The 14,219-nt window shown below is 47.8% G+C and overlaps 2 protein-coding genes across 24 annotated transcripts in view; both read left to right on the plus strand.

The window, feature by feature from the left end:
- Positions 1 to 9,591, plus strand: part of MPHOSPH9 (M-phase phosphoprotein 9) — an 85,181-nt gene extending 75,590 nt beyond the window's left edge. For 4 of the 6 annotated variants that reach the window (XM_030939054.1, XM_030939051.1, XM_030939053.1 and 1 more), the window contains 3 exons: positions 4,454 to 5,673; positions 8,249 to 8,296; positions 8,778 to 9,591. In XM_030939054.1, the coding sequence (XP_030794914.1) occupies positions 4,454 to 4,555 (102 nt within the window). In that variant the 3' untranslated portion in view covers positions 4,556 to 5,673; positions 8,249 to 8,296; positions 8,778 to 9,591. Of the gene's footprint in view, positions 1 to 4,453; positions 7,120 to 8,248; positions 8,297 to 8,777 lie in introns of those variants that run through there. The other 2 variants (XM_030939052.1, XM_030939055.1) reach the window with 2 other exon arrangements.
- A 1,445-nt stretch (positions 9,592 to 11,036) lies between these two features.
- The window catches only part of PITPNM2 (phosphatidylinositol transfer protein membrane associated 2), a 171,208-nt gene continuing 168,025 nt past the window's right edge, over positions 11,037 to 14,219 (plus strand). For 6 of the 18 annotated variants that reach the window (XR_004059594.1, XM_030939030.1, XM_030939044.1 and 3 more), the window contains exon 1: positions 11,045 to 11,174. The gene's annotated coding sequence lies outside the window, so the exon portion shown is untranslated. Of the gene's footprint in view, positions 11,175 to 11,293; positions 11,547 to 12,112; positions 12,132 to 14,219 lie in introns of those variants that run through there. The other 12 variants (XM_030939036.1, XM_030939041.1, XM_030939039.1 and 9 more) reach the window with 6 other exon arrangements.

Here is a 14,219-nt window from a genome sequence, read left to right on the forward strand (position 1 = left end):
TATCTAAGAGGGGTTTAAAAAATCATGGCACAGTGAAAATTAGACACACTGAAGCAGCAGTCAAAACTTTTAGCTTTTACAGGAAGTGTTTGATTATAGCAATTTTATAACTGCAAGCTAGCTTTCAGGAATAAAAATTGATTTTACCTTTAGACTTAGAGAAGAAGGTGTTCATGCACTTGTATTTTCAAGAAACTAACTTGAGAGCAAATGGCAGTATGCTTTTCAACAGATTTTACATTAAGTTAGTGCTCACAGATTGCCTCTCTTTTTGTTTGATTTCTCTCCTCAGATCTGTAATTTATTTCTGAACTCCTTTCCATTAGCAAGCAGATAAAATGGTTACACTTTGGAAACTGAATGGCTGTAGAGGTTTAAAAAGTGAGCTGTGGGCCAGGCACAGGGGCTCATGCCTGTAATCCCAGCACTTCGGGAGGCTGAGGCGGGTGTATCACCTGAGGTCAGGAATTCCAGCCACTGCGCCCAGCCCCCAACTTCTTTTTTTCTGACTTTGTCTTTTTGTTCTGATAAATTTTAGTCAGTAATTTATAGGCCGGGCGTGGTGGCTCATGCCTGTAATCCCAGCACTTTGGGAGGCCAAGGTGGCTGATCACCTGAGGTCAGGAGTTTGAGACCAGCCTGGCCAACATGGTGAAACCCCATCTCTACTAAAAGTACAAAATTTAGCCAGGTGTGGTTGGGGGGCGCCTGTAATTCCAGCTACTCGGGAGGCTGAGGCAGGAGAATTGCTCGAACCTGGAAGGCGGAGGTTGCAGAAGATCGCGCCACTGCACTCCAGCCTGGGTAATAGAGCGAGACACAGTCTCCAAAAAAAAAAAAAAAAAATCCTTCAACTGAATTTTTCATGTTATGAAATATCCTTCTGGCCGGGCACGGTGGCTCAAGCCTGTAATCCCAGCACTTTGGGAGGCCGAGATGGGCGGGTCACGAGGTCAAGAGATCGAGACCATCCTGGCTAACACGGTGAAACCCCGTCTCTACTAAAAAAATACAAAAAAACTAGCCGGGCGAGGTGACGGGCGCCTGTAGTCCCAGCTACTGCGGAGGCTGAGGCAGGAGAATAGCGTGAACCCGGGAGGTGGAGCTTGCAGTGAGCTGAGATCCAGTCACTGCACTCCAGCCTGGGCGACAGAGCAAGACTCCGTCTCAAAAAAAAAAAAAAAAAAGAAAGAAATATCCTTCTATAACATCCTTTTAAATTAACCTACAATATTCCATCAGCAGTAACATATTTAACCAATAATCTTTTATTAGAAATTTGGGTTGCTTCTAATTTTGGATATCGTAAATAAGGCTGCAATAAAGTTCTTAAACATATCTCTTTGCACATGTAAGTATTGCCTTAGGAATCATTCCCCGAAGTAAAAATGCTAGGACCAAAGAAATGCAAATTTCTAAGGCTTTGGATATATGTCAAGTTGTAACCCAGGATGTTTGAGACAATTTCTACTCCCATCTGCAGTGTATGAAGATAAGCTCTTCCCCATCCTGAAACCTGTATTTTTTTGGGGAAAAAAAAAAAACAACAACAGAAACCTGCCATGGCCTGGTGTGATGGCTCATGCCTGTAATCCCAGCACTTTGGGAGGCTGAGGTGGGCGGATCACGAGGTTAGGAGTTTGAGACCACCCTGGCCAACATGGCAAAACCCCATCTCTACTAAAAATACAAAAAATTAGCCAGGCGTGGTAGCACACACCTGCAGTCCCAGCTACTCGGGAGACTGAGACATGAGAATCACTTGAACCCGGGTGGTGGAGGTTGCAGTGAGCTGAGATCGTGCCACTGCACTCAGCCTGGGTGACAGCACGACTCCATCTCCGAAAAAGAATAATAATAATAATAAAAAAATACCTGCCAATGTGATCGTTTTTTAAAAGGTGTGAGGTTGTCTTGGCTAATCTTTTATTTATTTATTTTGGAGACGGAGTCTCGCTCTGCCGCCAGGCTGGAGCGCAGTTGTGCAATCTCGGCTCACTGCAGCCTCCAACAACCTGGTTCAACTGTTTCTCCTGCCTCAGCCTCCCCGAGTAGCTGGGATTACAGGCACATGGGCCCAGCCTAATTGAAAGATATTTTGAGGCCGAGCACAGTGTCCCATGCCTGTAATCTCAGCACTTTGGGAGGCCGAAGCGGGCGGATCACTTGAGGTCAGGTGTTCGACGCCAGCCTGGCCGACGTGGTGAAACCCTGTCTCTATTAAAAATACAAAAAAATTAGCCGGTTGTGGTGGTATGCTTGTAATCTCAGCTATTTGGAGGCTGAGGCAGGAGGTTCACTTGAACCCAAGAGTTGGAGGCTGCAGTGAGCTGAGATCGCATCACTGCACTCCCGTCTGGGTGACAGAGTGAGACTGTGTCTCAAAAAACAAAATTTTTGAGATAGAGTTTGATTCTCTTCTTAGGTTTCTCTTTTAATTTTTTTGAGACAGAGTCTCATTCTGTCACTCAGGCTGGAGTGCTTTGGCACAGTCATAGCTCACTGTAGTCTTGACCTCTGAGGCTCAAGCAATCCTCTCACCTCAGCCCCTTCAATAGCTAGGACAGCAGGCATGCACCACCACACTTGGCTAATTTTTTAAATTTTTTTGTAGAGGCAGGGGCTTGCAGTGTTGCCCAGGCTGGTCTTGAACTCCTGGCCATAAGTAATTCTACCATGTTGGTCTCCCAAAGTGCTGGGATTACAGGCGTGAGCTACCATGCTTTGCCTTGTTTTTCTTTTAAAAAATGGTACGCGGCTGGGTGTGGTGGCTCATGCCTGTAATCCCAGCACTTTGGGAGGCTGAGGTGGACAGATTAGATCACCTGCAGTCAGGAGTTCAAGACCAACTTGGCCAATATGGCGAAACACTGTCTCTACTAAAAATATAAAAATTAGCCGGGTATGGTGGTGGGCACCTGTAATCCCAGCTACTTGTGAGGCTGAGGCAGGAGAATCGCTTGAATGCAGGAGGCAGAGGTTACAGTGAGTTGAGATTGTGCCACTACACCCTAGCCTGGGCAACAGAGTGAGACTCTGTCTCCCAAAAAAAAAAAAAAAAAAGTGAAAAAGTGGTATGCATATATATGTATGCAGAAAAAATAGGAAAGAGAACAGTTTTTTTTTTTTTTTGCTTATTTATCTTCAAAGTTTTCTGTATTCTAGATGTTCTATAATGAATCCTTTTATAATTAAATAAAAACATTTTAAGTTTTATTTCAGGACACCATTGGAATTAATACTGAATAAATTAAAATGAGGCTGGTGCAGTGGCTTATGCCTATAATCCCAGCACTTTGGGAGGCCGAGGTGGGTGGATCACTTGAGGCCTAGAGTTCAAGACCAACCTGGGTGACATAATGAGACCTTGTCTCTGCAAAAAAAAAAAAATGTTTAAAATCAGCCAGGTGTGGTGGTAGTTTCAAATACTCAAGAGGCTAAGGTGGAAGGATTGTTTGAGTCCAGGAGTTTGAGGCTGCAGTAAGCTATGCTCGTGCCACTGCAGTTCAGCTTTGGGTGACAGAGCAAGACCCTGTCTCAACACAGTAGTATCTATAATGTATAGAAAAACACAGTAGTATCTATAATGATATATAGTTCAGGTATTATTTAACAGTAATATTGTTTATTTTAAAATAGTAATTGTTAATTCGTTGTGAAATCTATTTTTTTTTAGAAAAGTATAAAAGTATCCTTCAGTGTTCTTTTTTTTTTAGTTTTTTTAAGATGGAGTCTCACTCTGTCGCCCAGGCTGGAGTGCAGTGGCCGGATCTCAGCTCACTGCAAACTCCGCCTCCCGGGTTTACGCCATTCTCCTGCCTCAGCCTCCCGAGTAGCTGGGACTACAGGCGCCCACCACCTTGCCTGGCTAGTTTTTTGTAATTTTTAGTAGAGATGGGGTTTCACCGTGTTAGCCAGGATGGTCTCGATTTCCTGATCTCGTGATCCGCCCGTCTCAGCCTCCCAAAGTGCTGGGATTACAGGCTTGAGCCACCGCACCCGGCCTTTTTTTCCTTTTTAACTTAGAAATTTTGGTGAGAAGAAAGTTATTTGATCTATGTATGTGTGGGATGCAGCACTGATCAAATGTGTCCATTTCTTCTGGTGAAATGTGTGAAGCACCTCCTAGGTTCCTCTTGTACTGTTCTCACTTCAGAGCCAAAGAATTATCCCTTTCCAGTTGGTTGTATTGCTATTACTAGAATTTCCATATACCTCAATGTGTCAAACATATTGAGAATATTTTAAAGTGGAGCAGTTATTTGGAATAGTTGAAAAGTTAATTTATATTGTTCAGTTTAAAAGAAATCGTAAGATGATTTGTGTAGAAAGCAAAATAATTGTAATTTTAGTGTTTATACTTGCTCTTTTGCCAAAAGAAAGGTCAGTTTGGTGGTGATTATAGAACTTGATAGAGAATTCTAATTAAACTTTTCCCATTGTTTTTACCTAGGAAGCCTTGGAAGATCGTTTGGAAAGGATTAATCGAGAACTGGGTTCAGTTCGCATGACGCTAAAGAAATTCCATGTTTTGCGTACCTCTGCAAATCTTTGAGATTTGTAGCCATTAAATTTTGAGACATTTTTGTTTGCACTAATGTGTAATTATGCAGTCAGAAAAGGCAAACTATTTTGTACTGTTTATAAGCCTTCAAACAGTAGTTTTACAATCATGCTATTCTTACACTTGCTATTTTATACTTCAAATGGCCACATATTTTCAAGATATTTTTGTTATGCTCAGGAATCTCTTGTATATTTTACTATTTAAAAAGCATTATTTTTAAATAGTATGTGTCTCCAATTTATATCAAGAATAAGGAAATATAAGCAGGGGAAGCAGCTTGTTTCTAAACAAATAGTGTTATCCTTTTACAATTAACTTTACACACCAATTTTATAAACTTGTTCTACATTGTAAATACAATTCATTTTTTAAAACAATAAAGCTTAATAGCTTCCATTATGATAGACTAGTACATGCTGAATACATAAACAATTACAGTGTACCCTGGATTTCAGTTGTGTTGAGGTTTTTAAAAAATGATAATGCAATTCCTATTTGAAACATGTCTTTGAGTATCAGAATAGTAATAATGGACTCTTGGAAAGCTTTGAAAACTACATGAATATAACTCATTTTCTTTAAACTTTATTGTTTATAAGAGAAAAATGAGAGGGATTGTAATTCTCTAATTTTATCTTTCTAAAAAAGTTAAACAATTGGAGAGCCCTCTCTGGAGGGCTCTCAGAGTAACTCTCTGCCCATTGTTCTGAATTAACTTGTGTCCCACCCTGGACAATAAATGGACAGATAAACCCTTTGAAATACAAGCCACCACCCCATGAGGGATTAAGAGGGCAGCCTGGTTTTCTTAGTGTGCGTGGCTTCAGCTGTCCTTCATAGTTATCATCTGGACATGTTCACCCCTTTCCACTCCTTCACCCTGGCCAAAAAGAAAAATATTTCCATCGTAGGTCTGTAAGAACACTAGACTTTAGATCATCATAATCTACTGTATTTGTTAATGGACAGGGAGTGTGTCTGGATGAAGCCTGGTGCCTTCCCCTTGGCCTTGCAGAGGGCTCCAGCCCACTGCCTCTGTGGTAGCCGCTGGCTCTCAGAAGTAGCACGTGGGCAGGAAGCTCTCCTCTGATCCAGGAGCATTACAGGTTTGTGTTGGGACTACTGGTTAAGTTGGAGTTGTGTAACCACTCACTTCTTTGTAGCCAGTCAGAACGCAGTGCCCCACGTATTCCAGCTTGGTACATGTTGATAAACAGTCTCGTCCAAACTTTCAAAGTGGATTTGTACTAAACATGCTCAGGTTTTAAATTTTGGTTTGCTTTTGAGCTTTTCCTCCTTACGTGGCTCTTAATAAGTAGTTAGAATGAACCAAGCCATCACAATTATTCCAAGCAGGCTCTCAAATGACCTTTGAGCACCCTTCACCTGGCTGGTCCCCAGGCCAGGGGTCCACAGCCCTGCTCCCTTCTCAGCAAGGTGGGTGGCCTGACAGTGCAGTTGAACCTTTGCTCCCTACTCCTGTAACTTTTGAAGACTTCAGGCTAATCAAAATTACTTACAATTAGAATCAAGTGCCTTTATTCTTTTTTTTTTTTTTTTTTTGAGACAGAGTTTCACCCTTGTTGCCCAGGCTAGGGTGCAATGGCATGATCTCAGCTTACTGCCACCTCTGCCTCCTGGGTTCAAGGGATTCTCCTGCCTCAGCCTCCCAGGTAGCGGGGATCACAGGCATCTATCACTACGCCTGGCTAATTTTGTATGTGAATATGTGTGTGTGTGTGTGTGTGTGTGTGTGTGTGTGTATATATGTGTTTCTTTTTTTTTTTTTTTTTAGTAGAGATGGTGTTTCACCACGTTGGCCAGGCTGGTCTCAAACTCCTGAACTCATGTGATCCGCCTGCCTCGGCCCCCCAAAGTGCTGGGATTACAGGCGGGAGCCACCACACCTGGCCTATTCTTGGTATTCTTTATTCTTGGTTTTCTAGCCTTTAAAAAAAAAAATTTAGTCTCGGTAAATAAAATGTTCATTTTAATCAAGCTCCAGTACAGCTTGTGTCAAGACCTAGTAAGACCCCCTTTAATGTGTTCCTGGATATGACATTAAAAACTAACTTGAAAATTGTTAGGATATTTCCTTGTTGCCTACTTTTATTGTAAAGTCTACTACATTCTTAAGAATAAAAAAATTCCATTTCAGAAGAGATGATAGTTTTATCTTGCCAAGGAATTATCTTCTTAGTAGCCTATATTGGCTTATTCCAAAAAGCATTAAGCTCCATCAGAACATCTTCTGTGCCTCTCTCTCAGAAAGCATATGCTTTGATATTTGAAGTGTATAATATATTGGAGCTATCAGTCACTTATTTTTAAAAAAATTATTCTTTTTTCTTCATAGCTGTGAAGAGGGAAACCAAGGAAAATTCTTTCTGCTATCTTTCTCTTTGGTAATGCTTGTCTTATGAACACTCAACTGAAAAAACACTCCACCTAAAAGTAGGAAAGATGGCAATTCTAAATAGCAGCTATTATCCCAGGGGGTAAACTATTTTTGTTGGCTTGGGGCTGTGCTACAGGTATTAATAGTTTAAAAAAAAAAAAACAAAAAAACCCTAAGCAAATCTGCCACTTCTGGGAAGTGCCTTTTAAGATCAAATAGAAAGTGAACTCTCTCCTGATGTCTCCCTTTCTAAACCTCTGTTTGCAGGAGCTACTCCTGAGGTATGGAAGTGGCCTTTGTGACCAAAGGACTTTTCCAACTGAAGCAACAGATATAGCTAAAATGGCCGTGCTAGGGCTGTGCAGAGCTGGTCTTGGGACAAGAGAGGAGAGACTTGGAGCCAGAGAGACCTGGGTCACATCCTGGCACAGGCCTGTCTTCCTCAGCTATAAGATGAAATAAGAAAACTCCTTTCATTTTGTTTTGAGACGGAGTCTCACTGCCACCCAGGCTGGAGTGCAGTGGCGCAATCTCAGCTCGCTGCAAGCTCCGCCTCCCGGGTTCATGCCATTCTCCTGCCTCAGCCTCCCGAGTAGCCGGGACTACAGGTGGCCGCCACCACACCCGGCTAATTTTTTTTTTTTTTTTTTTTTAAGACGGAGTCTCGCTCTGTCGCCCAGGCTGGAGTGCAGTGGCCGGATCTCAGCTCACTGCAAGCTTCACCTCCCGGGTTTACGCCATTCTCCTGCCTCAGCCTCTCGAGTAGCTGGGACTACAGGCACCCGCCACCTCGCCCGGCTAGTTTTTTGTATTTTTTTTTAGTAGAGACGGGGTTTCACCGTGTTAGCCAGGATGGTCTCGATCTCCTGACCTCGTGATCTGCCCATCTCGGCCTCCCAAAGTGCTGGGATTACAGGCTTGAGCCACCACGCCCTGCCAATTTTTTGTATTTTTAGTAGAGACGGGGTTTCACTGTGTTAGCCAGGATGGTCTCGATCTCCTGACCTCGTGATCTGCCCGCCTCGGCCTCCCAAAGTGCTGGGATTACAGGCGTGAGCCACTGCGCCCGGCCGAAAACTCCGTTCATTAAGGGAGATTTTGTAAAGTGCCTGGTGCTTGGTAAGTGCTCAAGAAATACTACATTTCAGATTCATTGAGTTGAGTAGGCTTTTGAGGTAGCATACTTTTTTTTTTTTTTTTTGTGAGATGGAGTCTACTAGCTCTGTTGTCCAGGCTGGAGTCTAGTAGTGTGGTACTGGCTCACTGCAACCTCTGTCTCCTAGGTTCAAGCTATTCTCCTGCCTCAGCCTCCCGTGTAGCTGGGATTATAGGTGCGTACCACGCCTGGCTAATTTTTGTATTTTCAGTAGAGATGGGGTTCTCACCATGTTGGCCATCCTGGTGTTGAACTCCTGACCCCAAATGATCCTCCTGCCTTGGCCTCCCAAAGTGTTGGAATTACAGGTATGAGCCACTGTGCCCAGCCTTGAGGTAGCATACTTGAAATAAAAAAGTAGATTATGTCCCAAGCAGTTGACCTGAAAACTGCCTTGGACTGACATTTGTTAGTTCTCTTCACCCTTTGCAAAAACCATGAGTTTTTTGGAGTTTAAATTGAGCTTCCTTCTGGTGTGTTTGGTTTTTTAACCACCAAAAATTTAACAAATTTGATAACCTGTCAAGTGTAAGTTCAGAAAGCACTTTGGTCTTATTAGTGACTTGGGAGTTATTTGATATAAATATGGGCTGTTTTTCTAAAAGTTATTGCCAGTATCCTCCAAATAATTGCCCCTTCAAATGTTTCATCTAAAGGTGATGGCCTGTGGGCAGAACCACACGTGGGAAGTGCCTGCCAGTGGGCGTTAAGAGATGTATGTGGAGCCTGTGATAGCCAATCAAAAACTGTCCCCTTCTAACCCAGAAAAGCCACATGCTTTGCTGGATGCTGCTTGAAATCTGAACTCTGTACCTAAATATGTGGTAAAATTAGACACTTTTGTCACTTTAATTTTTAGATTATCTCAGAAGTTTTCATTAGATTTCAATGTGCCACTTGTGCTATGAGTATTTAAGAAGCTTTAAAAAATAAATGCACACCTGTAGCCTTTTAGGATTCAGACAGGTAGATTATATTTACCTGTCATGGGGGATCATGTATGGTTGACAGTTGCAGGTTTGATTAAATCCACTATATTGCACAAATTTTGCTGGAAATAATTTCCCGCCCTGCCAAGAGCTCTATGGTAGTTTGATAATAAACTACTACCCCAGTATTATTAGAAACTGTGTTACTAAGTCTTTTCTGCCTGATTTGTGCTTTATTTCCATAGACCTCTCAGATATGTGAGGAATCAAGCCATAAATGTGCATTTGCTGGACATGATATACCATGTCATCTCTATGACTACAGATTTCAAGGATAATTTTTACATCTAACAATTTCACTGTAACAGTGACCGATAATGTGAAAAATGTGCTTTATACAGTGCTGCTGGTGGATAGACAAGTGTTTGCTGCAGTTGTTTCTTAATCTAGACAGATGCTAGAGTCGTGAAGCTGTAAGCTCTGCGGGAGCAGGGACCATCTCTTGCACAACAGGCACTCAATAAATACTCGTGGCTGTGAACTGGCGTGTGGCCTTCGTGTGTTTATTTCTGCTAGTTGGCTGCGGGAGCGGGTTGTTGGTGATTTTAAGTCCCAGGCATAGAGAAGTCCTTGAGTTACGGGTTAAGGGGCGTCCATCCAGGAGTACAGTTCCCGCTGGGGCTCTGTGGGCTTCGCAGATCTTTCTGGATGGATCCTAGGGCACCTCTTGGTGGAGGGAAGGAGCTGAGGCGTTCTAAGTGATGATGGGACGCCTTGGTCCTCCTCTGCCTAGTCATGGTCAGGGGCACCTGGAGGCGAGTCGGAACGATGGCCTTCCTGGCCCGTTCGGCAGAGGCTGGGTTCTGCCGTGACCACAGGAGGTGAGCAGCCGTCAGGGGCTCGGCCTCCCCGGCTCCATCTGGAGTCATCTGGGCTGCCTTAATTTTAGCTTGTCCTCTCCAGGGGAGCACCGCCGGCTCCTCAGCCTTATAAGGTGATAAGTAGGGATGAGTCGCCCATCACTAAGTTTTAGGTGTGCCCTCTTTAGTTCCATGACTTCAGATTTTGCCAAACAAGTCCACCCTGGCTCAACCTAACAAACACCTCATGTTTTTAAGGAATGTCACCAGACGCCCCCCCACCGGGGGCTCTTCCCATTGGAAAGCCCTGTCGTGCCAGATCATCGGCATTAAGCTGTTCGTGATCCTCTTCCAGCTACTCCCTGAGGTGGGAACCGGGGCGGTTGCGCTCCCGGCTCTGCCGTTCCTTGGGTCGCGGCCCGGGCATCCTGAGGGGAGAGCGCGGACCCGGCGTGTGGCGAGCACCGCGTCCGGGGCTGGGCTTCGGTGAGCGGCCCGTTGCGCTCTGCCCTCCCTGGTTTGCCATTTCGCTCCTAAGAAACTTCATTTTTTAAAATGAGGCTGTTGTAAGAGTCACAGTGGCCGCAAGTCGGCAGGTTCCCGCCTCCGAGTGCGCTTGGCTGCTGCGGACGGTGGGCGAGGACCCCGAGGCGGGGATCCGCATCGCCGCCCCCGAGTGCAGTCCCGGGGTGTGAGGACACGGGCAAGCTGGGGAGGAGCGGGGGCGCCGCGGCGGGGCTGAGGAACCAGGCGGGCTGCCGGAGTCGGAGAGGTTTCTTCCGGCGGAGGCGGCGGGGCCGGGCCGGGACTCCGCAGGGACGCGCCCCCGCCGCCGCCGCCGCCGCCGCCGCTCCCCCGCGCGGCCTGAGGAGGCGCCGCCGCCACTGAGGGAATGCGAGCCCGGCCCGGCGCGCGCGGGCAGCAGCGGCCGCTGGGGTGCGCGGGGCACGGCGGCGCCGCTGCGTAGAGCTGTCCAGGCGGCCCCGGCTGCCCGCCCGCCCGCCCGGCGTTTCCTCCTCAGCCCGCGGCCGCCGCAGCGAGAGCTGCCCGCCAGCACGTGCGCCGCCGCCGCCCGCCTGCGACGCCCGGGAGCAATGCCCGCCCGGGCCCTGCCGCTCGCCCGGGGCCAGCAGGCGGCGGGGGCGCGCGGGGCGCAGCCGGCCGGGCCGGGGCCGCGGGGCGGGCGCTCCCCGTGAGGTAGCGTGAGGTGGCGGCGGCCCAGCCGGGGCCGAAGAGGACGGAGCCCGCGGCCGCGCTGAGCGGGGTGAGTGCGTCCAGGCGGCCGCTCCGCAGGCCCGTGGCTAGTCCCGCAGTGCCGGGCGCGGGCCGGGGACCTGGGGATCTGGGGCGGCGGCTCCCAGAGAGGCCCCGGCCCGCCCGCCCTCGAGCCGCCGGGGCTGGAGGAGGGAGCGGAGACCCAGGCAGGGAGGAGGGTGTGGCGTGCGGGAACCCCGCTCAGGAGATGGCCTCAGTGAGTCGCCGACCCCGGATTCGTGCCCGAAACGCTGATTTCCGAATTTCCGTCGGTCGCGGCCGCGTGGGGGACTCCCGCCAGGGACAAGTGTCAGCGGTCGGGGGGCAGGCGTGGGCAGTGCCGGTGCCAGGGCGAGGAAGGGGCTGTCGGCAGGAAACGGAGGTGAGCCCCCTGGCCCGCCTTCTCTGCTTCCCGCCTCCAGCTCAACGTCCCCAGGCCCGGGCCGTGACCTCTGCGTGTCGGGGGCCCAGGGTTGGGGTGTGGCCCGTCTCCATCCTCAGTGCCCCCTTCCTGTTGTTATGGGGGTGCCGCCTCTGTTTTCTTCACACCCCGAATCCTTTCTTATCCGTGGGAGGGCTGATGGGGGAGGGGGGCTTGGGGAGAGGGAAAGTTCAGTGTCCCCCGCCCCAGTGTGCACTGACTCCCCGCAAGAAATCCCAAACGGCCAGTCCAGGTGAACATCGTGCGTGCGGTGCAAATGTCATTTCAAGGCAAGTCCTCCAGGCTTGTCCCCTTTCCACCGACTTGCTCCTGCAGACATTCTGCACTCCTCTCCCTCCCTCTGAAGTGTGGGCTGGGCGCCTCTCCAAACACCCTGGCCTACCTGCCTCCCCCACCCAGAATCTGGATTCTTCAAAGGAGACCTCACTGGAACATCTGTCTTTATTCACGACCAGCTCTCTCCCCAGCCCCCATCTGGGAGTGACCAGAGCTGCTGATAGACCCCCCACTTCTGGAGGGAAGGCAGTAAGTGCTCCCCTTCATCTGAATCTTTTCTAACACCCATCCCCCAGACTCCTCTCTGCTCTGAACTCCCACTGCCTCCTATCTGTATCTCCTGTGTAACTCTTATCGACGTCTGCCTTATTTTATAGTTACTTTTCCATCCGCCTTATCTCCCCTGCTGGATGGTGAGCTCCCGGGCTGGAGCTGATTCATCTCTGGTCCCCTGCTCTGGTCAGTACCCTGCGTGCAGTGTCTCCATGGAGCAGAAGGCCCTTCCAAGGCTTGCCTCTGGATCCCTAGCTTTTCTGATTCCTGGACTGTTGCTGTTAAATTATTTTTCTTCCATGAAGAGACTGTATTCTGTGGTTGGAATGGACTTCCAGCCCTCTCCCACTGCAGAGAGAAACACAGTGAGCTAGGAAGGACTGTTTTTGTTGTAAGGAGTGGCTTCATGTGAACAGGACAGTACATCCTCTGCCCTGAAGATGGCCAGGCACAGACTCTAGATTCCCTGGGTAGTGAGTGTTGAATGGACCATTCTCTCTCCTGGCCTTCTCCAGCTGCTCAGGCATGGGAGGCAGTAGGGGAGAGAAGGGGACTGCGGGAGAGGGGAGAAGGGGCTGGGGTTCCAGGCCTGGCTTTTCCCATAACTTGCTATAGGAGCTTAACTACGTCGCTTGGTTTCTCTCGGTTGTGGTTGCACCTTATGGAATCTGAAAGAATTCCTCTGCGTATCTAAGGCCCCTTGGGATCTGGGTCCTGTCTACCTTTTCTGCCTCCTCTGCTAGCATTTCATTCATACCCTAAGCTGCAGTCCTCTCAGGCTACCTAGAGGCTTTCAAAGACTTGGTGCTCCCATGCCCTCCATCTCCCCAGGTACCTTCAATTCTTCACTGGTTGAGACCCAGTCTTGGCCTTCGCAGGTGGAACTGGTCCCCCTTCTGATTTTCGAACCACCCTAGTCTGACTTGCCTGCCACACAGAATGGCCCTTATCTCTTTACATGTGCCCCCCACTAGACCGTGAGCTCCTGGGCGGTCAGTGCTGCTTCATGTTTCTCTGTGTCCCCAATGCTTCGCTGCACAGTAAGGCACTTAGGAAAATAGTGAGAGGGTTGGCATGGATGAGCACTGATAGCCCTTCTTGTCCAGAGTCGATTGCTTATACATTCTCTGTTATGGAGACCCATTGCCTTCCTCCGTGTCTAGAGGCCTGTTTTAACACCAAGTAGATAGATGCTCTCCTAATCAGCCCATCCAGTTAGTCTTTCCAACTTGGTCTTCGAGAAGACCAGTCATAGAGGATGTGCAGTTATCTGTAGAGATTAGCAGAGGAAATGTCTGGTACTTCCAGATCACTGCCTTGCTGTTTTTGGAAAAGATGTTGGGGGCCATGTGCTCTTTAAAGTAAACGTAGTGGTATTGCTCCAGTGTCTTTGGCCATAGGCAGGAGGAGCCACTGCTTATGACCGCAAGGGCAATCCAAAATGAGCCATTGAGTTCTTGTATGCCAGTTCTCAACTTTGCTTAGATGAGATCAATCCCTTTGCAGACAGTCACCCTGAAAGCTGCTTAACAGGACTCCCTGCCTCCAAACACAGATGCGGCTAAGTGGTTTTTGCCCAGCTTCTCTGTAGGTCATTTGGTTGATGTTTATTAAGCTTTTACTGGGTACCCTGGAATGTTATCAAATAGAGCCATGGCAAATCCTCATCTGGTTTACTCTAAAACCATAATCTGAGGCATTTTCCCCTTTTCTAAAGGCTTCTTACAGTGACCCATATTAAAAATTTCTTTTAGAATTTAGGGCCAGGCAAACTTTTCCTTCCCCCAGGAAACTAGGTTGTCTTCTCCTTTGATAATGAAAAGGAAAGTGGGGAAGGAAAACATGTTTTGTTTGTACACTTTGCACCATGCAGTGTGTGCTTGGGCCTCCCTGACACACCCTGCAGGGTAGGTTGTATTCTGCTGCTTTTTTTCCAGAGAAAGAAGTTAAGACACACAGAGAGGTCAGCTAACTTGCCCAAGTTTCCCTGGATTTGTACTCAGTTCTGCTTCTTTGACACACACTGTGTGGCTCTTTCTATACCACACTATCTTTCCAACTGAT

The sequence above is a fragment of the Rhinopithecus roxellana genome, chromosome 10 (assembly GCF_007565055.1).
Source record: "Rhinopithecus roxellana isolate Shanxi Qingling chromosome 10, ASM756505v1, whole genome shotgun sequence".
NCBI classification, from domain to species: Eukaryota; Metazoa; Chordata; class Mammalia; order Primates; family Cercopithecidae; genus Rhinopithecus; species Rhinopithecus roxellana.